Genomic DNA, 27,763 nt, shown 5'->3' on the forward strand with positions numbered 1-27,763 from the left:
CAGTGAAAACGAGTGAAAAAATTTTAAAAGTTTGAATTCGCGCGCTTTTACTCACCGGGCGGCCTAGAAAAAACCTCGTCCCTAAGGGCTTTCAGCGTATTTTTCGATGCGTTTTTCGAAGGAATTTTTTTTTGAATTTTTTCTTTATTTTTATGTCAACCTACATGCATTTCTGCACATTTGGATGCAATAAAAAGTTTCACCGTACACCACGCGGCTGTCGGCTTGCGACTTCTGGACGGAAGTTGAGGGGGTTCGGCTTTTGGACGGATCTTGGTCAGATTTTGGTCAGAAGCTGCCCACTGGCAACAGTGGGACGGTCAATGGTCAGATTTTGGCCGGAATTTGAAGGCGCTGCGTGTCATGCGGCGCGTGCTACACTCATTTTAAATGTGTTTTCTAAACTATTTTTCTTGCCGTTTTTCCAAAAACCTTTGTTTTAAAATTGCCTTCTTTCAATTTTTGAAGTATTTTTTCAGACAAGTACTTCGGAGACAAAAACAGACGATGTTCACAGGTAACTTTTTGTTGAAAAAAACTGAATTATTGAAAGTGCTGCTTTCAGGAGTCAAAAAAACAACTGGATGCTAGAAAATTCAAAGAAAGACAAGAAAGTTAATCAGGTAAATTCCTATTTTCTGAATTAATATATAATTTTATTCATATTTCAGGCAGAGCCTCTTCTCTCGAGTTCGTCACGATTCACAGCGACATCTTCAAAATTTTAAATTTTTATTCTCGATTTAAAAAAAATTTTTTTTTCTAATTCTATTCATCTTCATGTATAATTAGTTTTTGCTTAGCAATTTTGGAATTTTTCTATTTTTTTTCTCAATTCGAACCAGTTTCTGACGAAAATTCGTAAAATTAGGTTAGGTATCATAATTAAAACATTCAAAATTTTCCACACTTTCCGACACGTTTTTCTCTGTCTTTAGCCGTCTGAAACCGAAATTTCCGCAGAAAATGGCTCGAGAATTAATTCGCTATTTTTCCGCGCGGCAGTCTTGCCTCGGCGACGCCCCACCCACTCGCGGAGAAAATGGAGAAAAATGAGGAGCACCAAATGGGCTGTAACTCGGGAATGAGCGAATATTTGTAGACGAAATTTTGGAAATATGCTAATTAGGAAGAGGGGATTAATTTAAAATAAAAAGATTTCAGCAAAAAACAGTTTGAAAAAAATGTTGTGGTCCCTAAGTATGGTTTAAACCAGTCGGTTTACACCCCTTCGGGGATGAACCTCCTGGCCTCCGGTTACAGTACCCGTGATTTAAAGGTAAAAATGGCGTACACGTGTGTGGGATTTCCTCCCACTTTCCCCTTACTGCCTATCACCCTTTACTGTGGTGAAATCAATGAACGTCTCCAGAAAACTTCAAAATCAAAATTTCGAAAAACCAAAACTTTGGGCATCAACTAAGACACAATTCTGATCTATCTGTCCAGGTTTCAGCTTGATCGGTTAACTTTGAATGAGTGATAAGGTGCGCTACATACATACGCACATACAGAATCTGGTGATTGTTATTTGTAATGATGATATCAAAGGATTAACGAGATTAAAATTTTCTTTAAAAATATATCAAAAACTTGAAAAACTGAAAAAAACAATTTTTTTTCGAAATTTTTCAAAAACCGAAAGTGTTGGGAATTTTGATTCTTAAAAATAGTTTTCGAGAATTTTCATGATTCAAACAAAGATTTATTTAAAGGCAACTCATTAGACCAGCCATTCATTTCCATGTGCCTTTAATGTTTCCAGATGTTTCAAAATATAATCATTTAAGCTTTATTTTATGAATGGAAACTTTAAAAGGCGCATAGAATTTAATTTTTTTTACATAATCATTAAAAAATAATGCTTTTCCAAAATATATCAAAAATTTGAAAAAGTGAAAATTTTCAAAAATTTTCAAATTTACCTCTCCCTCAAATTAATGGAAAGTCGAACGCCAGGCTCCGTCAAACCCATCCTGTTGCTCATTTTCTCCATTTTTGATTGCTCAGCTTAAAATTCGAAATTTCCTGAAATAATACTTTGGGATAAAAAACAATTTTTAAATTTCAGAAAATTTCAAACAAAAAATAATCACAATTCCAAAATTTCCAGAAAACACGAAATTTTTTTGATTTTTCAAAATCGAAATTTTTCGGTTTTTTGAGAAATTAGTTATTTTAAAGTAAATCATTCCTAAAAAAGAAGACTAATTGTAAGCTCCGCCCATTGCTCATGCAAAGATTTGCTACAGTAACCCTCGAGGAAGGTCCCCAGGGTATCAAAAGGAGAAAAGAGACAATAGAATATTTTGGGGAAAATCGGAAGAAGAGGGAAACGAAGGAAAATGAAAAATGAGGGACAGATTTGATAATTCAAACTGACAAGTGACCCTTTTTCAATTTTCTAGAAGAATTTCCTAGAAGAGCTGGGGCGCGTTTGGCGCGTTGAAAATGAAAAAAAAAATTAACTAAAAAAGAAAAATTTAGAAAAATTCAAAAAAAATTTTTTTCAATGTTTCATAACTTTTCGAAAAAAATTCAAGTTTTTGAAATATTCAATCGTTCCAAAATTCAAGGCTCCGCCCACTTTTTTTGAGTTTGAAGTTTCGAAAAATTTCAGACAAAACTAGGCGAAGCAAATAATATTTCGAAATCTTGGAAAAACAATTTTTCAGTTTCAGAATATTCAGAAATATTCAAAAGTTCAATAATCAATAGTGACTTCATTGATAAGAAAGTTTTTTTTAACAACTTCAGATAATTTCAATCCGAGTTAAGCTGTAGCCGACATTGGGATGGTGACAGTTCCAGCTGGTGGTTAAAGTACTTTTCCAAAATTTGATATGACTCTGAAAATGACTGAAAATTTCAGGAAAAAAATGTTCATCATCAAAATCGAGTTCAGCTCATCAATAGCTTCTAAATGAGCCCAAATTCGACGATTTTCCGTTCATTTTGAAATTTTCGGGTTACTGTAAATCTGAAGTCAGGAAAATCTGAAGTCAGAAAAGCAAAAAAAATGAGTTTTTGGGAAAATTGAAAAAAATCGAAATTTAAAAAACTCGATTTTCAGATTTATTTTTCCAAAAATTTTGAAAATTGACATTTTATGCAATTTCAGCACATTTAGAGCTTCAAAATTTTCTCGACCATTCGAAATTTCAGGGGTTACTGTATATTTGAGGAACAAAAAACATTTCTTCAAGAAATTAGAATTTTCAAAAAAAAATCAGGTTTCAGAAAATTCAGAAATATCAAGAAATTTATTAAACGACAATCCAATGTGTTATGTCGATTTTCAAAATAAAAATTGTTATTCAGATAAAAATACTAAATTTAGAATAAAAAATATGAATGTCTCAGAAAATCTCATTTTTTCTGAAACTCTCCAAAACGCGCACCAAGTTCTCAGCGATCAAAAATTTTTAGAGAAATGTGAAACAGGAAAAATTCCAAAATTTTACAGTTTCAAAAATCTGTAAACTACCGTAAACACTCTAATAGAACGCCACCCAAGCCGCCAACTTTGAGCCCCTTTATCTTGATTTCTGTCGAAAAGTGATTGACTAATAAAATGCTGCTGATATCATGATAAACATTTCATTCTTTGACAATTTCGCAGCCGAACTTTGAGATTATATATCTCGGTCCCAGTGAAAGATATTAAAAAGTGGTTAACTGATAAAATGTTGTTAATATTATGATAAACATTTTATCAGTTGACAACTTTTTGTTATCTTTTTCAGAAAAGAGATAAACTGGCTGGAAGTTGGGGTTCTCTAAGAGTCGCCAACAAGCCGTCACTGATCCGTCGCAGCCAAACTTTGAAAAATGATAGACGAAGCTGTCTCATATTTTGAAAAGTTACGTTTTTTTTTCAGTTATTTTGTGTAAAATCATGAAAATCATGGGTTTATAAGGTATGAGCATTATTATGAGACTTAATGAGGATAGGTAAATTATTCAAAACTAGGTAAAAATTATACATTCTAAACATTAATTTGTATAAAATGGGGAACTTGATGTATATTAATTTTGTTTTTAGAATTTATTCATTAATTTAAATAGAAAATTTTCATAATTTTCAGATTTGGATTGGAAAAATAAAAAGTTTAGAAATTGATGTAACCCATATCGTGGCTCCTATGAAAGATATCAAAAAGTTGTCAACTAAAAAAATGTTACTGATAATAAACATTTTATCAGTTGACTATTTTTTAATATCTCTCACAGGAATCGAGATATATGAGCTCAAAGTTGAGGAAATAAAATTTTTCTTCAAAAAAAAAGGAAATTTTTGAAAATTCCAAAAAAGACTTTTCGAAACTCTGGCAAATTCTAGAACCCAATTTCTATATTTCCTAGAAACAATCTGTTTAGAAAATGTATTCCAAATAGTGTATTATAACAATAATAGAATAGCAACAGATGGTCGTCGGAAATGAGAGGAGGGACCAAAAGAGAGGGGGAAGGAAGAAGAGGAACGTCTTCATTTTTATGAATACAGATTAGAATCTCAATTGGTTTGGGGAAGAGATAAATGTGTCCAAGTTGAACAATAGGAAAATGTTTGGCGGGAGAGCAGATTTCCGGGGAAAGGGGTATTTTCTCTATAAGAAGTCCAAAACCATCGACTTTGAGCTTTATTATCTCAATTCATGTCGAAGATATCAAAATGTTGTCAATTAATAAAATGTTTATCACAACATAACAAACATTTTATCAGTTGACCACTTTTTGATATCTTTTACAAGAACCGAGAAAACCGAATCAAAAAAACCGCAATTATTTTCACTACATTTTCTATGGATGAATATTCAATTTGTCTGATAAAACTTTTTTTATAATTCAAAAACATCATGAAATTGCACAAAATAGCATTTTTGCGTTGTTTTTTGACTATAAAAAAAGTTTTATCAGACGAATTAAAAATTCATCCATAGAAAATGTAGAGAAAATAATTGCGGTTTTTTTGAGCTATAGAACTCCTAGAAATGTCAAAAACTGAAAGAGGAGATACATTTTTTCTGTAAAAAACTTTAAAAAATGACCTAAGAATTTGATTGGGGATGGAAATCGACATTTTTTTCATTTGAAAATCGGAAAGATTTTGAAAAATTGAAACTATCAAGTATTTTCAGATTCCCGGAATTTCAGATATCATTTTTTTTGAGTTTGATTATTTTAAATGTTTTTTCAACTAATAAAGTCATTAACCCCTGTTTATCGAATCACCAAATATTGGATTTTATTTCTGAGCTTCCTGAAAATGAAAAAAATTTCAATATTTGCTAAAATTTTTCAGAATAGTCATTTTTGCCTAGGTTTGTCTAGAAAATGGAAATGGAGCTATTAAATTGTTTGATATTTCAGATTTTCCTGACAGTGAAAAAATTTGTTTTCAAAAATTTCTATAATTTGAAAACTCGTTTTGTCCCCAAAACCACATTAAGCTACAGTAATCCGGAAATTTCAAAATCATCAGAGAATAGTTGAATTTGGGTTTATTTTGAAGAAGTCAGAAATTTTCAGAGATATGGTACTCCATGAAATGACCCAAAAAGCCATTTAAAAGAAGAGATGGCAATTTTGAATTTATTGAAAAAAATTTTATGAATTTAAGATTATCAGATACTCGGCATTTCTGAAAAGTATGATTTTTTTTTAATTTCTGAACTGTTCAACCATTACCGAAATTATAATCATTATAATCGCCAATTATTGCAATTCTTTGATATTTCTGCATTTCTTGAAACTGACTGAAAAAAAGTTATTTTTCGGGATTTTTCTAATTTTGAACATGCATTTGTTCCATTTTAATTGAAAAATTGGCGATTTTAGATGCTTATAAGATTTATCAACTTTTTACAATTCCAAATTTGAGAAGTTCAATATTCGAACCGAGCGAATCACCATAATTCAAGTTACTGATATTTCTGAACTTCCTGAAACTGAAAATTGTATTTTTTGAACTTCTTTAAAATTATTATAGAAAACTGTTCTTGATCTCAAAAGCTACAGTAACCCAAACATTTCGAAATAAAGAAAATTTTTCAAATTTGGTATCATTTTGAAGATAACTTGATATACCGTAAAACCTCTAATAGAACGACACCCGGATCGTCCACTTTGAGCCTATATATCTCACTTCTTTTGAAAGATATTAAAAAGTGGTTAACTAGTAAAATGTTTATCAGGATATCAGCAACATTTTACTAGTTAGCCACTTTTTGATATCTTTCACAGAAAATGAGATATATAGGCTCAAAGTGGACGATCCGGGTGTCGTTCTATTAGAGGTTTTACGGTATCTTAAATTCTTAAATTCAAATTGAGCTGAAAAATACAAAAAGTTGTTTTTTTCTTTTTCCGTTTCTGAACTGTTCAATCTTAACCACCATTTCAATCACTAATTATTATATGGTTTTCTGATATTTCTGAACTTCCTGAAAGGGGAAAAAATGTTTTTCCAGAACAAGATAAAGAAATAATCGGAAAATTTGAAAACCAACGTCTTCGCCATTAGTTCCATCACCAATTATCGATTTTTGGATATTTCTGAATGACCTGAAACTGAAAAACAATTTTTTTTTCTAAATCTCGAAAATAGTTTTTTGTCTAGAAAAGAAAATAGAAAAGCCAAATTTTCCGAAGTTAAAAACCGCCTGAAGATTGAAAACAATTCGTTGCCACTAGTCAAAAAAAAGTGGGCGGAGCCGAAAACTTTCAATTTTTGGAATTTACGAACTATTAAATATTGAAAATGAAATCGTATCAGGGTGTTGTGAAACATTAACCAAAGTTTGGAATTTTTAAAAACTGTTTCGGAATTCGATTTAGCTCCAAATTCTCGTCAGAATTGAAACTGCAAAGTTGAAAAACTGCCTAAAAATCATTAATTCATAAATTTCGGTTTTTTGGGCCAAGAGGGGTAGTAGCAAATAGCAGAAAAGCTAGGAATTTTCGAAAAATTCTGTGAATTCAAAGTTTTCCATCTAGATCTAAAGGCTGAAAATCAACCGAAAAATGCGTTTTTGTATATCTTATCGACCGTTACTGTAGATCTAAACATCTCTTTCCCACCAGATGGTCACAACCGCCACCACCCTCCTGTCGATGTCCATTTTTTACTGTCTTTCTTCCTCCTTTTCCTTCATCTCTTGTATTCTGTTTGTGCCCCTTTTCTTGTCTACCCTCTCCTCCATTCCAATGATCTCTCACCCAAACACTCTGCGCCTCTCATGGAGCCAACACTTACTCGTCTCGCATTGGCCGCGTTCATCGATGCCCCCCTCCTGGGTTGCTAGACTTAGTCATCGATTTGTGTCGGGTGCCCCGACACAAAGAATCTGTCCGAGCCATTTTTTTGAAATTTAGAATTTTTAATTTTCAAAACTTGTGGAATGACAGGCCCGCCGGGCCGGGCCTCCGAAATTCGGGAAAAAGCCCGGCCCGGCCCGTAACAAGTATGGTTTTAATGAAAAATTGTGTATTAAACCATAGAATTTTCGACTTCCAGATTTTAACTTTTCGAAACAGGCAAATTTTTTTAAGAACTTGAATTTTTAAAGGGGGACTCCGACCAAAAATTTTTATTACCTCAAAATGTTTCAAAAAATATGTATTTTCCTAATATTATTGCAAAAAAAATCCTAAATGCCCGAAAAACTGCGTTGAAAAAAAAGGATTTGAATTCCCGCGCAGTGAGAAACCTAGGCCACGGCATCATAGTGCCTTTCTTACATGGAAAATTTCCTGGATTTTTTCGGTTTTCATGTCCGGCAGGTAAAAAACGTAAAAAACCACTGTCGGCCACTTGAAAAAACGGCTACCAGGCGCCGTGGCCTAGGTTTCTCACTGCGAGGGAATTCAAATCCTCGTCCCTCCTAGCAACTTTTTTTTGAAAAATGTTCGCTGTAAACGGCATTTTTCGGGGATTTCAGGTTTTTTTCGCTATAATATTATGAAAATATACAACTTTTCGAACATTTTAATGCAATAATTTATGATTAATAAGTCAGAAATTGATAATAGTTTTTTTTATTTTTAAGAATTTTAAAACATTCTTCATTTCAATGAAATTTTTGCCAAACTTTCAATGTTGAGATAAAATTGAAAAAATAGCAAACTTTTCTGAAAATTTCGCTAAAATTTCAGTTTTTTTTTGTTTTTTAAATTTAGAATATTTCAAAGTGCGCTAGTACGGTCAGTTAAATTTAAATTTTTGATTAGAATTTTGAATTGTTCATCTACATTCGATTTTGACCTAAATTTGATTTTCAGATTCCAAAATTGGAAAAATGCTCTAATATAGAATTTTAGACTTCTAGAACTTAGGATCTTTTCGAAACAGACATTTTTTAAGAATTTCAGTTTAAAAGAAAAATATTTTCCAGTTTCACTTGGGTTCAAGCCAACGGGTCAAAAAACGCACCCCAAAAACTTTTAGGCCAAAAGAAATTTAATAATTTCCAAGTCGACGTGGATTTGACCTAATTAGTTTTAATCAACGAGTTGCAACGCGTGATTTTTTCGTGCAACGTTAAAAAGTTTGATCCTCAGCCACATAATTCAGCAGCGAATTTTTTTAAAAATCTCCCGTTTACTGGGGCGCGATTTCTGACCCATTGGCTTGAACCCAAGTGCAGTTTCAGAATATCTGTTTTTGGTTAATCAGTAAAAAGTTAGTAATAGATGTATACCATCTCAGTTCATTCCAATAAAATTTATTTGAAACTTTCGAAGATTTTAACCATATCATAAAAATAGCAAATTTTGCTGAAAACTGTGCTGAAACCTGGATCGAAAATGTAAAATTTTCCAGAAAATTTTTTCAGAAAATTTCAAATTTTTCAAATTTTTTCTGCTTCATTTATCTCATTTTTCCCTTCCTTCGCTATGTCAATCGTTAGCAGACTACCTCTGAATTCAAATTTTTATACATTTTATTTACAACAATAACTAAAAGTTTTTACATAGAGTTCCAGATTTTAGAAACTTTTCGAAACAGATAAACAATTTTCTGCAGAAAATGTAATTTTTAAAAATTAATTTCCAGTTTCACAATATCTATTTCTGATTAATGAGTTAGTAATGAACGATGAGTCGGAAGTTGATTGTCGGAAGTTTTCAGAAATAGAATTCGACAAAAATTTCCAAAAAAAAATATTATTAAAACTACAAAGATGATCTGTTCTTCGGTACAAAAATAATTTTTTGAACTAAATTTTAGCAATTTTAATTTTTTTCCGTTTCATTAGTCTCGTTATTTTTTCTTCCTCCACTATGTCAGTCGCTGCCACTATGCGGAATTAGTGAATTCAAATTTTTTCAAGATGAGAATTCGAATCAACAACGAAACGATCTATCGGGGAGGTCCGTCCCGTCAGGAAGATCATTCCGATTCAGAAGACGATGGCCAAGATATGGACCATACCGATTTCCCTGCTCCTGATCCCAATCAACCGGGACCCTCCAACCCGGGTACTTCTACGTCTTCCGCCGGCCAAGCTGGACCATCCACTTCTGGACCATCCACTTCTACAGTAACCCAAACTACGAGAGACAGGTTAAGACAAATGGAAGCCGCTCGATTCCGTCGATTTGGTATGAAGCCACCATTAGAGTTAGACGATGAGACAGAAGGTTTACCCAGGAGACAGCCAGAGCAGGTGGGATTTTTCGGTTTTTAGGATTCAGACTAGACCTTGAAGTAATAAGCCTAATAAGCATGTTAAGCTCGGAATTTCCTAAACTCTCAGAATTCCAAAAATCTAATATTCCAAGAAAAATTCCCAATCTTCCTATTTTTTCAATTTTTTCCACCAAAAATGCAAGTTTCAATTTTTTTTTTCAAAAATTTTTTCTGTGTTTCAAAATGTTGCCAAACTCATGTTCGTTTTTCAAGTGTCAGTACAGAGGCTAGAACTGAATTTTTCTGAATTTTCTGAAAATCCAAATTTTCGTAAACTATTTTGTTCAAACACCATTGTTCTACGACATCTAGAAGCCGAGTTATAGCCATTTGAAGTCTAGAAGGCGAGAGACGCAGACAACGAGACACTCCAACTGTCTGCGTCTCTTCAACAAACTTTGAATCGTCATATCTCGGTCCCTAGAAGTGCTAGAACAGTGATTTTTGTCTTGAAATTTTCAAAATTTTGGAATTTAGTCTGTTTTATCATTACTGGGAAAAGTTTTCATTGAAATATCAGAAAAAATGTTCACTGTTTCAAATTGTTGCTAAATTCACGGTCGTTTCTCTGGTGTCAATATGCAAGCAACCGTAGTTCAAATTAAAAAAATTTTTGGCCTAAAAATCATAATTCCGGGCCTCAAAAATCAGTTGAAGTGTTTTTTTACAACTTTTAATTCCTTGAAAATACTGGTGTCCAGAAACTATTCTGCCAAAAAAAATCACTGTTCTAGCCCTTCCTGAAGCCGAGTTTTGCCACTTGAAGATTAGAAGGTGAGAGACGCAGACAACGAGACATTCTAACTGTCTGCGTCTCTTCAACAAAAAAAAAGAAAAAAATGTTCTCAATGTTTCAAAATTCCAGAAAAAAATGTTCTCAATGTTTCAAAATGTTGCTAAATTTGTGTTCGTTTTTAAGTGACAATAGAAACATGATATTTGAATTTTTGAAAACGACTGGGACTGTAATTTTTCTGGTTTTTTTTTGAAAATACAATTTTCCAGAATTTTTTAAGTAAAAACGGGCGCTCTACGACATCTAGAAGCCGAGTTATAGCCATTTGAAGTCGAGGAGGTAAGAGACGCAGACAACGAGACACTCTAACTGTCTGCGTCTCTTCAACAAACTTCGAATCGCCATATCTCGGCTTCTAGAAGTGATAGAACACTGATTTTTGTCTTAAAATTTAACAATGTTTCGGGATTTAGGCTGTTTTAGCAATACTGGAAGAATACTTTTTTGAAATTTCCAGAAAAAAAAATGTTTTCAATGTTTCAAATTGTTGCTGAATTCGTGTTCGTTATCCAAGTCTCAGTTAGAATTTTTTGGCCGAAATTGGTTCCAAAAAATCATTAATTCAAATTTCATAGGGTTTTCAAAAGCGCCCGGAATCCAGTTGCTTAATTTTGCTCAATTTTGATGAAATTGAGAATTGGTAGAAATTTTCAAAAAATTCTTTGAATTCAAAGTTTTCAAGAAAAATTTCAAAAATTTTAAGACAAAAATCAGTGTTCTAGCACTTCTAGAAGCCGAGATATGGCGATTCGAAGTTTGTTGAAGAGACGCAGACAGTTAGAGTGTCTCGTTGTCTGCGTCTCTCACCTTCCATACGGCTCCACATAATTATACCCATGAAAAATGGCGAAAAACCCAAATTCGCAATTTCTAAAAAATATCGACCGGAGGTTCAACAGAGTACAATATAAAAGACTTTTCTGTCCCACTCGTTTCTGGACTTTCTGAAAAAAAACGTTTCTGGGGAACCGTGTCTTAGAAAATGCTAGATTCCACAACGGACGATGAGCGAGTGTCTCGTTGTCTCTCGCCTTCTAGATTTCAAATCGCCATATCTCGGCTTCTAGATGTCGTAGAGCACTCGTTTTTGAATTGGAAAGTTTCTGAAAAAAATAATAATAAATGACATAATAAAATTTGTTCTCGAAATTATAATTTTTTCGGTCAAAATTTAAATTTAAAATTTTTGAAAATGCTAAATTCGCTAAAAGAGAATCTTATATACTGACACTTGAAAAAAACGAATTTGAATTTAGCAACATTTTGAAACATTGAAAAAAATTGATTTAAAGGAGGCGAGACAAAAATTTTGGGGGACATTTGGGGGGACGAAATCGCGCCGCGCTTATGTAGACCATCGGTCGTCAGGCGCCTTCGCGCCCCCGTAGCTCAGCCGGTAGCAGCGCTGTACCCCTAAGCTGCCTGTCATGAGTTCAACCCCTCATGGGGGTTCTCTATGCAAAATATCAGGAAAACTTTTTTTTTGATGTCTGGCCTCCTTTAATAATTTTTTTGAACATTCTCTCAAAACAAAAATCACTGTTTTAGCACTTCTAGGATCGAGATATGGCAATTTGAAGATTGGTGAAGAGACGCAGACAGTTAGAGTGTCTCGTTGTCTGCGTCTCTCACCTTCTAGACTTCAAATGTCTATAACTCGACTTCCAGATGTCATAGAGCACTCACTTTTGGACTAAAAAGAGTTCTTTGAATGCGAAGTGTTCAAGCTAGGTCTGACCTTCAGACCCCTGATAATGTTCAAAATAGCTGAAAATCAACCGAAAATTACGTTTTTCTATATCCTATGGAACGGTAAAAACTTCCTTTAAGCGTTTTTAAAGTTATTTTAAACCTATTCTGAGCTGAGTCTTTCAAGTGTCCTTTCAAGTGCACTTCAAGCTTTTTAATTCAATCCACAGAACCTACTGACTTTTAAAAAAATCTGAACTTCCAGCAGGTCCCCTTTCGTCCTATCAACACAAAACTCGGCCAGAAATACAAGCTCAATGCAAATGCGTCAGCCAATGATAATTTGGATTTAGTGCTGAAAGGAATTGGAATCGATGTATCGAAACTCCCAACCCCTGAAACTCCATGTCGTATAGCTTTCATTGTGGATGGATTGGAACCGCTGACTCTGGAAGAAAAGTGTGAAATGAATGATCGAGTGATAAGAGAACGGACGGAGGCGCGTACCAGAAAGATTGCGGAGCTTTTTGAGGAGGAATATGAGATGGATGAAGTGGAACCTCGGAAACCAAATCCGGCGAGAGAATCGAAATGGGATCCTTTCGATTTTAGCTTCAATCATTTTGAAAAGAACTTGTTGAGAGGAGGAGTTGAGGCATGGCCAGACGAGGCAAATAGGCCTAGTGAGTTTTTTTTTGGTGGAAATTTTCAGTCTTAAAAGTTTTTATCCAGATTAGAAAAACCTAAAAACTTAGCGAATAATTGGAAAAAATTTCAATGTTTCAGAATTATGCTGAATTCATGTTCATTTTTTAAAGTGTCACTGGAAAATTTATAGAATATTGCATTTTTGGAAGATGGTTGAAACTCTCAATTCTTAATTTTTTGAATTTTCTTTAAATAGAATTCCCCAGAAATTTTTCAGTCCAAGAACAAATTTTCTATGACATCCAGAAGCCGAGTTACAGTCATTTGAAGCCTAGAAGGTGAGAGACGCAGACAACGAGACACTCTAACTGTCTGCGTCTCTTCAACAAACTTCAAATGGCTATAACTCGGCTCCTAGAGGTGATAGAACACTGATTTTTGTATTGAATTTTAAGAATTTTCAGGCAATTTCAGAAAATATAAAATTGTATGTGTTCAGACAGTTCCAGGATGTTTTTTTTCAAATTTCACAGTTTCAAAATGTTGCTAAATTCATGCAATTTTTAAAAATTCAATTCTTGAGAAACTTTTCAGTCGAAAAACCACTTCTCTACGACACCTAGAAGCCGAGTTACAGTCATTTGAAGTCTAGAAGGTGAGAGACGCAGACAACGAGACACTCCAACTGTCTGCGTCTCTTCGACAAACTTCAAATTGCCATATCTCAGCTCCTTGAAGTGCTAGAATAGTGATTTTTTCACTTTTTTCGGGGATTTTCATAAAATGCAAAGTTATGAATTTGAACAAAAAAATTTTCCTTCCCAAAAAAAACTTTTTATGTTTCAAAAAGTTGTTAAACTTATCTTCGTTTTTCAAGTTTCAGTTGAAGTGGGCTCAGATCTTGTATCATTTTCGGCATTTTGAAGAATTTCGTATTTGATATTTCGATTTTTTGAAATTTTAAACTTTCCACAATTTTTTGAAATAAAATTCCCCAGAAACTTTTCAGTCTAAAAATGACTGCTCTGCGACATCTAGAAGCCGATTTATAGTCATTTGAAGTCTAGAAGGTGAGAGACGCAGACAACGAGACATTCTAACTGTCTGCGTCTCTTCACCAATCTTCAAATCGCTATATCTCGGCTTCTAGAAGTGCTAGAACTGTGAATTTTTTCTTAAAATTTTTCAAATTTTCCGAAATTTCCAGAAACCAAACGTCAATTGGAACTCGAGTCGGAATCAGCTCCACCGCCGGCGCGGCAGGAACCTCGGCGGGAACATCAGAAGGAGCGTCGGCGAAGCCGATATAGAGATACTTCACCTCGCGAGGACTCTGATGAGGCTCAAGCTGGAACGCCGCCTCCAGAAAGAGCTAAAAAACACAAACCACGTCGACGGACTGCTCCAGAATCGAATTCTAGACGACGTGAGGCTTCAGAATCCGATTCTCGTCATCGTACTGCTCCAGAAGCTCAAGCTGGTCCAGAATACAATCCACGTCGACAAATGGCTCCAGAATACTATGCTTCAGGATACGACGCCCCTGAATACGATGCTCCAGAACCTCCCAGAGACGTCCCACGGCCCCCAGAAGCTCAAGCACCTCCAAACTACAGTAATCGTCAACACGCTGCCCCAGACGCTTCTCAAGCTGCTCCAACACACAATCCACGTCGACGTGCTCATCCAGAAACCGATTCTCGTCGTCGTACTGCTCCAGAAGCTGGAGTAGTTTTAGCATACAATCCTCCAGAACCTCCACAACCTCCCAGAGACGTCCCAGGGGCTCTAGGTGTTCCAGCTGCTCCAGAAGGTCCCGATCTCCTTGCCCAACAATTCAATATTCCAGAAATTTGCGCCGCAATGGCTGTCAAGGTTCCAGAAGGCACTACAGTAGACACCAAGGACTTGTGCAATCGTCTTGCTCAAGATCTAAAGGATAACTCGATTCCCCAATCCGCATTCTCCACTAAAATCCTTGGAAGAAGCCAAGGAACCCTTTCAGACATTCTCAGAAATCCAAAACCATGGGATCAAATCAATCGGGGCGCCGAGACGTACGAACGAATGATTAATTGGTTGGGATTGGAGAAAAATCTGAGAGTGGAGTTGTGCCAATTGTCACCAAAGGATGCGGCTAGAGTGACTGGACTACAAATCACACATCCGCAAAAAAGACAGGAAGGGTAGGTTTTTTTTCAGAAAATTTACAAAATTTCCTAAATTTTGAGACCAAAAATCACTGTTCTAGCACTTCTAGAAGCCGAGATATGGCGATTCAAAGTCTAGAAGGCGAGAGACGCAGACAACGAGACACTCTAGCTGTCTGCGTCTCTTCAACAAACTTCAAATTGCCATATCTCGGCTTTTAGAAGTGCTAGAATAGTGAGTTTTGTCTAGAGACGTTTCAAATTTTTGAGGAATTTCAGAAAATGCAAAATGGAAATTTAAAAAAAAATTGAATGTTTCAAAAAATCACTAAATTCATGTTTAGTTTTCAAATGTTAGTAGGGAATCTTCATTGGGATTTTGCATTTTCAAAAATCTTTAATTTCAGTTTCTGTCTGAAAAATCATTGAAAACTGAAAACTTGAAAAACAAAAACGAATTTAGCAACATTTTGAAACATTTTAATTCTTTGAATTTCAAATAATAATGTTTTTAGTAATGCCAAAACTGCCTAAACACATACTATTTTATATTTTATGAAATCCCCCGAAAATTTCCGAAAAATTCAAAACAAAAATCACTGTTCTAGTATGTCTAGACGCCGAGATAAGGCGATTTGAATTTTGCTGAAGAGACGCAGACAGTTAGAGTGTCTCGTTGTCTGCGTCTCTCACCTTCTAGACTTCAAATGATATTGGCACTTTGAAAAACGAACATTAATTTAGCAACATTTTGCAACATTGAAAAAATTTCATTTGAAATTCGATTAATTCTTGCTGAAATTTTGCAAAAATTTCCATTTCAAATTGTCCGAGATCCCCGAAAATTTTTGGGGAGAGACGCAGACAGCTAGAGTGTCTCGTTGTCTGCGTCTCTCGCATTCTAGACTTCAAATGGCTATAACTCGGCTTCTAGATATCGTAGAGCAGTCGTTTTTGGACTGAAAAGTTTCTGGAAAATTGTAAATTTAGAAATTTTTAAAAAATTAAAGTTTTCAAAAAAAAATTTTTTTTGAAAATTTGTTACTTTTTTAATTTTTCAAATGACTATATCTCGGCTCCTAGAAGAGCTAGAACAGTGATTTTGGACCTAAAAAGTTTCTGAAAATCTGTATTTTTCTTCCAGACACGGCCCTCGAACCCGTCTGGTCTTCACCGATACCCAAAAAGCGAAATTGGTGGATTCGTTCAAGAGAAATCCGAATCCCCCACCAGAACATATGGCCCAACTGGCGGTCCGACTACATTTGGATCTTCCTACTGTTCGGAATTTCTTTGTGAATTATAGAAGACGTTTGAAGGATGGAAGATTCCAGAAGGAGATGGAGAAACAGGGAGGGGGAGGCGGAGCTTCAAATCAAAAGGCGGAGACTGTGCAGAGGGCGGAGCATCGACAAGTGGACCCGCAGGGGGAGGACCAAGTAGCGGAGGATGATGATGATGTCATTAACATTGATTAGAGGACTTTCTGAAAAAAAAAACATTTTTCCAACTTTTTCAAAACCCAAAAAAAAATTTTTTTGAAAATTTCAGATTTTTGAATTTTCTTTCCCCCATACTGGGTTACTGTATTCTAAAGATTTCTTGAATTTTCTGAAAATGCAATTTCTCATAAATTGTTCTGTCCAAAAACGACTTCTCAACGACATCTAGAAGCCGATTTATAGCCATTTGAAGATTAGAAGGTGAGAGACGCAGACAACGAGACACTCCAACTGTCTGCGTCTCTTCAACAAACTTTGAATCGTCATATCTCGGTCCCTAGAAGTGCTAGAACAGTGATTTTTGTCTAAAATTACAAAATTAATTTTTTTTGTTTCATTGTCTGATAATTTTGATAATAAATTTGCGTATTTTCAGCCAATTGCCCGCGGTATGTCCGGGGTATCAGGTTCCTGTGATAAAATAGAAGAAAATCAACAAGAAATGTAACAAAATCGGTTTATTATGAACAAGTTAGAAAGAAACAACCAATACAAGCTTAGAATTCAAGCAAACTCACTTAAAATCCTTAAAAGAGTCTCTCAAAAACTACGAGCCAAATCCAAGCTCACAATCTCTCAAAACTCAATTTAAACTGTGCGCGCGCCGAGCTTGATAGCGGAGTGTCGTTGCGTGGGTAGAGGGAACCTTTAGAAGGAGTTCGAGGGTAGATGCACCAGGCAACTAGCCAAAAAAAACCATTTTCTGCTTTTCAGCAAATTTTTATTCCCATCTCCATATCTGGTGTGTGCAGTGGAGGATCAGCTATATATAGATAAATTGGGTTGATTTCGGGATGATACAAAACAACAAAAAGAGAAAGAAGAAGCAAAAAATTGGGAATTAAAAGGGGCAGAGCTCCCAGAGAGGGCGTGGCTTAGTTTTGTGTTCATTTTAAAAGTGAAAGAGATAGATGGGATTCATAGGAGGGAGATAGAAAAGGGGGCGTGGCTAAAAATGCACTATTTTCAAAAGTCAATGGTGTCTCTATTGGAGCACCACGACGACGTGGCAACTATCAATGGAGATGGAAAGAGGGCGGGGCCAGAAAGTGAAATTTCGTGTATGGGGGGAAAGAGAGGTTAATTTCGCGGAATATAGATAGGGGGAGATCATATTTATAGGAAATGATTGAGGAAAAATTCAGGGGGAGAAAATTACTATTCGATAAAAAAAGAGCCCGAAAAAAGTGGGCGGGGCTTATAGAAAAAGGTACCAGACCTCTAAAATTTTCAAAAGTTATGCGAGACGAGACACGAGACAAGTGTAGAAAAGATAACTGGGAAGACGAAGAAGAAGATAATATAGACTGATAAAAGAAGATAATAAGGACACTTTCGGGAACAGAAAAATGGGGGCGGAGCCTATAGAAAACAGAGATTAATTAGTCTCCCATCGTGTTGGACGGCTTCTCGAGCGGCCGCTGCTGCTGGTGGTGGTGGACGATGAGGATGGCGTAGTGGTGGTGGCATTAGTAGCGTCTGGAAAATTGTTAAAATGGAATTTTGGATTAAAAATGATGGTGGCCTAGGTTTCACAAAAGTTCGGCCACGATGAAAAATCGATGTTAAGCTGAAAATTGAGCAATTTTCAGCCGTTTTTCCGATGGCCTAGGTTTCCCCAAAGTTCGGCCGGAAAAAAAACTCGATTTCAGGCTGAAAATTGAATATTTTCAGGCTGTTTTTCCAATGGCCTAGGTTTCCCTAAAGTTCGGCCACGAGAAACAAGGTTGAATTTTATCCAAAAAATAATGGGAAACATAGGGTATTTTCAGGCTGATTCTCCATGGCCTAGCTTTTGCAAAAGTTCGTCCACAAGGAAAAATTCTATTTTAGGTTGAAAATTTGGAAAAATTGAGTATTTTCAGGCTGTTTTTCAATGACCTAGGTCTTGCAAAAGTTCGGCCACGGACCGAATTTTACCAAAAAAGGATATTTTTCAACTATTTTTAAATGGCCTAGGTTTCCCTAAAGCTCGGCCACCTCCTTCTGCAAAAAAAAAACTCACTGGACGTAGATGACTTCTGAGCCGTCGGTGCTGCTGCTGGAGCATTGATCCCGCCAAACATCGAAGTAATGCGATCCTTCAATGACATACTGTGCTCGGCTGGCGCGTCGTCGGCGCTCTCACTAGCGGCTCCACGGGTACGCGAGCGAGTGCTCGGCGAGTTGACGACAGTGGCTCCTGGAGCAGTCGTAGTGGTGGTTGTGGATGGAGCGGTGTTGTTGGTGTTGGTGGCGTTGGATGGATGATCGTCGAGTGGAATGTCCGAGAGCTGGAAAACGAGATTTTGAGTGATTTCCACGTCCTGGGATAATCCAAGCTACAGTATTCCCGGTGGGATTACTGTAGCTCGGACAAGAAATATGATTTCCAGCCAAAACTTTGACTAATTTCAAGCCTATTTCAGGCAAAAATTTTGGCCTATTTCAAGCCAAAATATAGGCCTATTTCAGGCCAAAATATATGCCTATTTCCAGCCAAACCTTAGGCTTATTTCAAGCCAAAATTTAGGCCTATTTCAGGTCAAAATTTAGGCCTTTTTTCAAGCCAAAATTGTGACAAACTTGAAGCCAAAAATTTGACCGATTGTCAGCCAATGTTACACAAAATTCAGCTAGTTTCGTGACTCTTAACCCCTACCTTCACATCCTTCAATCCCTCAGTGCTCGGAATGAATCCACGGCGAGCCGGTGCTGGTCCGCTGGTCGACGGTGTCGTGCTGGCACTGCTTCCGGCACCAGTCTCAGTCGCTGGAGCCACAATCTCCTTCTTCGGCCGCTTCTTGTAGTCGTCTATCGACCATCTCTTCGGCTCCTTCTTCGTCGAAACTTGTGCTGGAGCAGCAGCAGCAGCTGGGGCTCCTGGAGCTCCCACATCCTTCTCAACAGATCCCTCAGTGGACACGGATCCTTCTTTTTGAACAGCTGACTTTGGAGGAGCCTCTTTCGGAGCAGCTGGAGCAGATTCTTTCGAAACAGCAGCTACTGGAGCCTTCGTTTCGGCTTTCGGAGTTTTTGGCTTTGGAGCGGCGGATTCTGGAGCTTTGACAGCGTCTTTAGCTGGTGCTGGTGGAGCTGGTCCAGCAGATTGCTCATCCTTATTCTTCTTTTCGACCTCTTTCTTCTCCTTCTCTATTACTTTTTTTGGAGTTTCCTTCTTCTCCAACTTTGGAGCTTTTGCGGTCTCCTTTTTCTCCTCTTTGACAACTTCCGAACGTTTTTCTTCCTTCTTCTTCTTGCTCGAAGCTCCAGACGACGTTGCTGTTGCGGCGGCTCTCTCCGCCTTTATCTTCTCCATATCGTGCTCCATCTTCTTAATCCAATCCGGTCTTCGACCTTCAATAAAGCTCGGATCAATCTTGTACTCGGTCATGGTACTGTTGGTAGTAGTAGTCTCCAGGAGCGACGTCATCTTGTCACGAAGCTCCGAGAGCGCGTATTCGTCGTTGCTCTTCGGCTTCTTGGCATCAGTGGCTGAAGTAGAAGATGATGAAGAGGTGGCAGCTGGAGCGCGTTTTCGGTTAGCTGGAGATGCAGTAGCTGCCGACGTCGACGGTCCAGGATCGTCTGCTTGGCTTGAAGAGGTGCGCGGACGTTTGCCAGCGGTCGCCGGGATGGTGACTTGCTCTGAAAGAAATGAGCAATGTTTACTTGAGATTAGGAAGACACTGTCTTGAAGACCTGCCCTGGGGGGCTATGCCTAAAATGGCTCAAATTGCCTTGAAATAGTCCAAAATTGCTTAATATCTTTTTGAAATGAAATGACTCAAAAAGACAGAAAATGAGCTAAAATTGTCCTCAGGTAGCCTATAAACGGTCCGAAAAGGTCCCAAATGACCTAAAAATAGTCAATGGCCTACAACCGAGCTAAATGTCTTATAATCGATCTGAAAATGACCTTAAAATGGACCAAAACGATCTCAAATATGCCTCAAAATGATCCAAAGTTACTTAAAAGTGGTCCGAAATAGCGTAAAGTCTAGATCTCTAAGACAGGCTTTTTGGGGGTTTTCATAGCTATTTAAGGCTCTTTAAGGCTCGTTTTAGGCGTTTTCAGGCTATTTTCAGGCTGATTTCAAGCTAATTTTCAGATTTTCTAGCTCCAAACTCACTTCTCTTTCCATAAGTCGCTGGACTGCTGTGCTCTTTTATCTCCAAATTCTTCTTTTTGTGCACACGAGACGTGCGGCGTCTGATGTTGTCAGAACTGGTAGAATCAGCGTCAGAATCTTCTGGAGTCTCCTCTTTCTTCACACCTGGAATGGCGTCCTTCTTGGTGGACGACTTTTCAGCGGTGGTAGATGATGCAGACGACTCGGCTTGCTTGGCCTGAAAAAATTCGAGATTAGGAGATATAGATTCTAGGTCTTCGAATCTAGGAGCTCACCTTAGCCACAGCTTCTGAAGACGACGATCCGGCCTTCTCGTCTTCCTTCTTCTTCTTCTCTGCTTCCAACTTCTTCGCCTCCTCCTTCTCCTTAGCCTTCTTCTCCTTCTCAATCCGCTCCTGCTCCAACCGCTCTCGCTCAGCCTCCTCATCCATCTGCTTCGTACGCTCGGCTCGCTCCCGACGAACCTCCTCCTCCAGACGACGTCGTTCCTCTTCCGCACGACGCTTCTCCTCGGCATTTCGTCGTTCGCGATCCTCTTTCGCCATGCGAGTTTGCGCTGCACGAACACGCTCCTGTTCAAATGGACAAATCTGGTCTGGACGGTTACTGTGATCCACACACTGCAGAGGGATGTCAGATTGTATCCAGTCGGCGTCGAATGGAAGAGTGACCTCCTGGTTTCTTGGTATCGGCTTCGTGGCAACAATCATTATGCCCAACGTCGCCTGAGTGCCTAGCACATGCTTCAGAACACAATTCGGCATACACGATCTTCTGGTGACGTTCGTCGCGTTTCCAAACTTATTCTTCGTCTCAATACAGACAAACTCCTGCTTCTTGCCCATATCCTCTCCGGTGGTGCCTTTCATCAGCCCGTCATACATGAAAATTCCATTCCCACCGCCTGGCATTCTCTTGATTTCGGCAGCCATCGACACTCGTCCGTTGACCTCCAGAATCACCTCACGAATCGCCACGTTTTCCGTCGTCACCAACGCATTCTTGTCGGGCTCAATGAACAAGGCCTCCGCCTTGTGATGACGTCGTGAATCCTCGAGAAGTGTGTCGGCGCCAGCGGTTTGAGGCATCGAATTGAGCAATTGCGCGGCTAGTTTCGAGTATTCGTTGAGCTGAGCAATGCGACGTTGTGGTGGCGGAGTCGCTTGACGCTGTGGCATTGGTGCCGATTTGCGAGATGTTGATGGTTGCTGAAAATCGGGAAAATTTAAATTTCCTGGCTCTGGAGGGTTCTGAATCATTTTTCCTAACTTCTAAATAACTCAACTGACTATAAACTACAAAATAGCTCATTTTAAAGCTTCTAAATCGACTCTGACGCTCCAAACAGCTATTTTCCTCTACTGAGCTCCGGAACCGACTACAAACTACAAAATCGCTGATTCAGGGATTCTAGGTCTTCTCAATCGGTTCTGACGACTCCAGAGCTCCGAAACAGACTGCAAATTACATAATTGTTGATTCTAGATCTTCCTAATCGATTCAGAAGACTCCGGACAGATTTTTCCAACTTCTGAGCTCCAGAATAGGCTACAAGCTACAGAATTTATCTTTCTGAATCTTCTGAATCAATTCTGATGGATCCAAACAGCTATTTTCAACTTCTAAGCTCGAGAACCGACTATAAACTACAGAATCGCTGGTTCTAGATCTTCCTAGCTGCACTTGATGCCCCCTAGACAGTGTATTTCGAGCTACAGAGTTCCAGAACAGACTACAAACTACAGAATCGATTCTGATGACTCTGGAGCTCCAGAACTGGCTATAAACTATAGAATGAGCTAACTTCTAGCTCCAAAATCCCTAACAAACCTTCTTCGTCATATCTTCGAACGCGCAGCTAGAACGGAGAACAGAAGAAAAATAGAGAAACCTATTGATCAGAGGAAACTCATTCAAATGAATGGATGGGGCTTGCTTTGCCTTCTTTTTCTTTGTCTGTCTGCGTGTATCATGTGCTAGCACCAGAGTGCGAGAAAAGAAACAAAACATAACGAGGAGAGAGAGAGTGTAGGTCAAAGAGATGGTATGTGTGTTATAGATGGGGACGGCAAAGGTAACGATGAATAAAAGTTCTGTGTGTGTGGCGCGAAGGGAATTCGAATTGTGGAAATCGATAAGAAGGGGGGGCGGAGATTGCTCACTTCTAGAGATTTTCAGCTCAAATTGACCCATTCCTAGGTCATTCTTGTTTTTTGGAGCTGAATTTTGCTCAATTTCCTACGGTAGGCCCAGGACCAAATCTCACAACTTTCCAGCGATTTTCAGCTTAATCTGATCCATTTCTAGCGATTTTCTGCTTAATTTGATAGATTTCTAGCGATTTTCAGCTCAATTTGACCTATTTCTAGCGATTTTTAGCTCAAATTGACCCATTTCCAGGCCATTCTGGCTTTTGGAGCTGAATTTTGCTCTATTTCCTACGGTAGGTCCCGGACCAAATCTCACAACTTTCCAGCAAAGTTTCAGCTTAAGTTTAGGTCCATTTCTAGCGATTTCCAGCTCAATTTGACCTATTTCTAGCGATTTTCAGCTTAATTTAAGTCATTTCTAGGTCATTCTGGCTTTTTGGAGCTGAATTTAGCTCCATTTCCTACGGTAGGTCCAGGACCAAATTTCACAAGTTTCCAGCGATTTTTAGCTTAATCTGATTCATTTCTAGCGATTTTCAGCTCATTTTGATAGATTTCTAGCGATTTTCAGCTCATTTTGATAGATTTCTAACGATTTTCAGCTCAAATTGGGTCATCCCTGGCGGTTTTCAGCTCAATTTAATCCAATGCTAGCGATTTTCAGCTCAAAATGAATCATTTTTAGCAATTTTTTAGCTCAAATCGGTCCATTTCTAGCGATTTTCAGATAAAATTGAGCCATTTCTAGGCCATTTTGTCGCTATATCCTACCTGAATCTGCTTCTTCGCTTCCGTCGGATCGCTCTTTCTACCCTTCTTCTTCTTCTCCATCTCTGTCGCTCGAGCCAACGCGTCCAGCAGCTTTTTCTGCACCTTTCGAGCCTCCGCCCTGGTGATCGGCAGCTTTCGCGGCGCGCACAGTTCACATTTGTACATTTCCGTGTTGCTTTTCGGCGTCAGACCCATGCAGGCCATATGCTGCCACGCCTTGCATCCCTCGCACTCGACTGTATCACCGTCTCCATGATCCATTTCACAATGGCATCGCATCGTCCAGCTCTCGCCATCGCCAACGCCGTCGGATTCTGAATCCGAATTCTGCGCTCCTCCATTACGTCCAGTTGGTGGCGGTGGAGCTTCTTGGTTCCTCGGTGGCAACGTTCTGGCTCCTCCTGCGGCTCTATGCGGAGCAATTGGCTCCTGTCCTTCTGGCCAACGTCTTCCTGGATTCTGAGGACCAGTAGATCCACGTGGCCTTCCTCGCTGACGATGTGGCGGCTCCAACATTGCTTCCGGGTGACGCATCAATGGAGAATTATCGGTGGGTGGCAAAGATCTCATCATCATATTATTCCCACCATCGTATCGCCCTCCAGACAACTGCCGCTTTCTTCCCTCATCGTGATACATCATCTGTTGTTGCTGATAACGACCTCCTGAAGTCGTTCGGAGACGTGAGCCATCGCCAGACGAGCCAGCTGCCCCGGTGAACGCGTCAGCGCTGAATCTCAATTGATCCGCGATCTTGGAAATGGCCTCCTTGTCTTTCGGAGTGTCCGGTTGACGTGGAGCGTTGGATTCGAACACGGACTGTACCACGGCGAGCGTGTCGTCCTGATGATGTGGCGGAAGACGGGATAGTGGAGCGACGACTGGTGTTGGCTGATGATGATGTGGATGAGCGTGATGGTGCGGTGGCAGGGTGTGGATATTGGCTGGGGACTGAGATGGATGGGTTGGAGTGCCAGAAGCAGAAGACGTCGGAAGCTGTTGTTGTGGAGTCGCTGGTTTGTCCTGGAAAAAGAAAAAATTGGAGTGTTTAAACGGTCTCGGAGCTCAAAATTCATCTTCAAATCGACAAAAAAAAGGACGAATTTTAGAGATTTTAAAGGGTCTGGAGCTCAAAATACACGAGAAAATCGCAGTTTTTCGATCAGGAACCTCATTGGATCAAATTTCAGTTCAAAAACTTGAAATTTAGCAGGTTTTAAAGGGCCCGGAGCTTGAAATTCATTAAAAAGTGGATTGTTCAGGTAAGAAACCTCCCAGAATCAAATTTCAGCCCAAAAACCTGAAATTTATGGTTTTCGTTGGGTCTCGAGCTCAAAATCCATGGGAAAATAAGGTTTTTCAGAGCAGAAACCTCTATTTTAGCCCAAAACTTCTAGATTTCTCACCTTATCCGGATGCAACTTGGCGAAATGCGCATTCTTCTCCTCCTGTGACATACGATGCGGTGGCGTTGGCTTCTGCATTCCTCCGATTTGATGTTTCATTGGCGACGTGGATCCTGGCAGACGAGTCGGCGACTTGACTTCTGGTTTAACCTCCTCTGCGATTTCACTTTCTGGAGCAGCGACAGCGCTAGACGACGTTGGTTGGTCCTCAGGTAGATCTTCTGTCAATTGAGCTGGAAGCTGATCACTAGCCTTTGGCACAGGAGTCGAATAGGTGTGCTCCACAGGCGTCGGTTGCATGGATACAGGTTTAAACTGGAATTTACGCTCCAGAATCGGCTGGCCACGTTGCGGCGAACGAAGAAGATCCTCAGAGCTTGAAGCAATTCTTCCACGTCCTGGGATTACTGTAGGCAGTGTGGTACCTCGGTTACCCGGCCCAACAGTCATGCCAGCTCTCAGTGGGAACTGTGGTCTCTGTCGATTCATCAATTGTTGCTCCTGTCGTTGCTCCTGAGTCATCCGATGCGGTGCCACGTCAGCGATGCGACGAACCGGGGGTGGTGGTGGTGCAGTAGAAGGCGAATCGTAAGTATCTGTACCTCCTCCTTCCAGTAGCGGACGTGTAACATTGATAGGACGAGTCTGTGGAGTCTGGCGAAGGATCCCAGGCCCGGCAACGATTCCAGCAGCACCCAACGGCTTCATTCCGGGTGGAAGACGTCTGACTTGGCCTCCGATTGGATTTGAAATATGCTGATAGGATCCAGGAGTCGGTTGAGCTGGTGGAAGATTACGTGACGCTGAAACTGGAGCTGGAGCAACCCGTTGAGCTGGCGATTGGTAGATCGGTTGATTTCCTCTGATGATTGTGGCGGTTGGCGTGCCACGTGGCATCGTGGTTCCGCGGAGAGCACCTTGAGGAGCCATTGGAGACGATGTCGTTCCACCGTACTCACTGACCACACGATATTGGGTTTGACCAGTTGTGATGGGAATTCTGCAAAATTGGAACTTTTAGCTCTTTTTTAACGTTTTCTAGATCTCAAATATCGTAAAAATAGCGTCAAAAATCAGATTTTAAGCTATTTCAGCACTTTTTTCACGTCACAAACTTCACATTTCGGTACTTTTAGCGCTTTTTGTGCTTAGAAGTCTTAAAAGTGGAGCCAGAATCCTTCAGAAAATGGTTTTTTTTAAAGCAAATTTGATGTATTTCAGCCCAATTGGTCCTTTAAAGCGCTTTTTATGCTCAGAAGTCGTGAAAATAGAGCCTGAATGCTCAGAAATTAGCTATTCCCGCTATTTTCAGCTATTTCAGCCCCATTTTCCAAGCCAAAACCTACCCTCTCGATGGCATTCTCTGCATGGAATCCGCATATTCCACTTGATTGCCACCAATCGAGAATGGCTGAGCAGCAACCACTGGTCGTCCGGCCGCCGACAACTGTTGCATATTCTGACGCATCGGAGCGACTAGGTGCTGTTGCTGCTGCTGTTGTACAGCTGGATGTGTAGTGTATTGTGGCTGCTGGGGCTGAGCAAGCTGCTGATCGTGAAGCTGTTGTTGCTGAGCTGGCTCCTCTTCTTGCACCGAACGTGGACGATGCGGTGGCCCGTAGCCGTCTGGCATCCACATATTACGGATGTTTCCCTCCTCGTCAAGTCCATCGATCACCATGAATGGCCCTTCTTGTGGATGAATGACACGTTCTGTTGGATCCGGTGGATCGTAGTTGTGATCCTGGAAATAAGGAAAATTAGGGGTTGGAATTGTTTTAGATGGTTAAAAAGGTCATTTTTTCAACTTCTGAGCTCCAGAACAGACTACAAACTAGAAAATTGCTAATTTTAGATCTATTTCCTAGCGTTCCAGAACCTTCCGAATATGATAATTAGTTCAAATTACAGATTTTGAGAAGGATTTCATCAAAAAAAGGATTATTGGGAGCTGGAAATACCTCTAGACGTTGCTAGTTTAGCTTGTGAGCTCAAAATTTAGATCAAAAATACCCTAACAGCCAGCGAACCCATCTAGAACTTCTAGAATGTGCTAATTTCCACTATTCGGCTTTTCAGGCACTTACACTGTAGGGCAAATAAAAATTGGCCTTCAATATCTCCTCCTCCGGATCATGATCTTCATCCGAGTCGATCCAAATCGTGTGCTCCGTGTTATCCACTTCATTTCTATGTGCTCCATCGCCGTTTCCATTCTCCCGATCTCCATAAGCCTCTTGCTCTCCGTCTTGTGGAGCCACATACGCCGTGGGCATGAAAAATGGCTCTGCATAGTCGTCGTGTCGACGGAACGTGGCTTCTATCGTATCATCGTGTTGCTCAGCAGCGATCTCTTGGAATTGAGCCTGTTCGGGCTCCTCGTTGACCGCTTCTGATCCTTCTGGCACTCCTGGCTCGACGATTGGCTCTGAAAATTGAATTTTTTCCATTTTCCAGTTCAAAAATCAGTTTTTCTCCAATATTTTATGCTCAACTTCAAATATTGCCCTATTTTCCAGGTTAAAATTCATGAAATTTGAAGATTTTCCTACCTGCAACTACTGGATCTTGCTCCATCGGTTCTGGCTCAACTTGTTGCTCCTGAAAGAGCTCCTCGTTCGGTGGGAGTCCTTGCTCTCCACCTTCTTCCATCTTTTTCGATGGTTCCTCAGTTGGTTGTCGGAGAGATGGTCGCTTTTAGAGATTCACTTTCATGCAATATTTGAACAGACCTGGAAAAATCGGAATTTTCTGAGGGAATGGAGGAATTATGAAGAGAAAATGGCGAAAAAAGGAAGAAAATTGACTAAATTTGCGGTTAGAACTCAGTTTTCCAAACTTAAAA

The 27,763-nt window shown here is 39.1% G+C and overlaps 3 protein-coding genes across 3 annotated transcripts; 2 read left to right on the forward strand and 1 right to left on the reverse strand.

The window, feature by feature from the left end:
- Positions 1–164: 164 nt before the first annotated feature.
- CBG13667 lies at positions 165–728 on the forward strand (the record flags this gene model as incomplete). Its single annotated transcript, XM_002632400.1, has 4 exons — positions 165–392; positions 480–517; positions 566–623; positions 672–728. 4 exons carry the CDS (start codon positions 165–167, stop codon positions 726–728), a joined length of 381 nt encoding a protein of 126 aa, XP_002632446.1.
- Positions 729–9,335: 8,607 nt separating this feature from the next.
- Positions 9,336–16,455, forward strand: CBG13668 (the record flags this gene model as incomplete). Its single annotated transcript, XM_002632401.1, has 4 exons — positions 9,336–9,671; positions 12,445–12,862; positions 14,035–15,013; positions 16,122–16,455. The coding sequence occupies 4 exons, from the start codon at positions 9,336–9,338 to the stop codon at positions 16,453–16,455; spliced, it is 2,067 nt and encodes a 688-aa protein (XP_002632447.1).
- Positions 16,456–17,857: 1,402 nt separating this feature from the next.
- Cbr-set-26 lies at positions 17,858–27,570 on the reverse strand (the record flags this gene model as incomplete). Its single annotated transcript, XM_045244783.1, has 10 exons — positions 17,858–17,958; positions 18,485–18,752; positions 19,121–20,106; positions 20,592–20,808; positions 20,867–21,862; positions 23,513–24,535; positions 24,919–25,918; positions 26,265–26,662; positions 27,006–27,346; positions 27,471–27,570. The coding sequence occupies 10 exons, from the start codon at positions 27,568–27,570 to the stop codon at positions 17,858–17,860; spliced, it is 5,430 nt and encodes a 1,809-aa protein (XP_045095227.1).
- Between the last annotated feature and the right edge of the window lie 193 nt (positions 27,571–27,763).

Source organism: Caenorhabditis briggsae, assembly GCF_000004555.2.
Source record: "Caenorhabditis briggsae complete genome, chrIV, whole genome shotgun sequence".
Lineage (NCBI taxonomy): Eukaryota > Metazoa > Nematoda > Chromadorea > Rhabditida > Rhabditidae > Caenorhabditis > Caenorhabditis briggsae.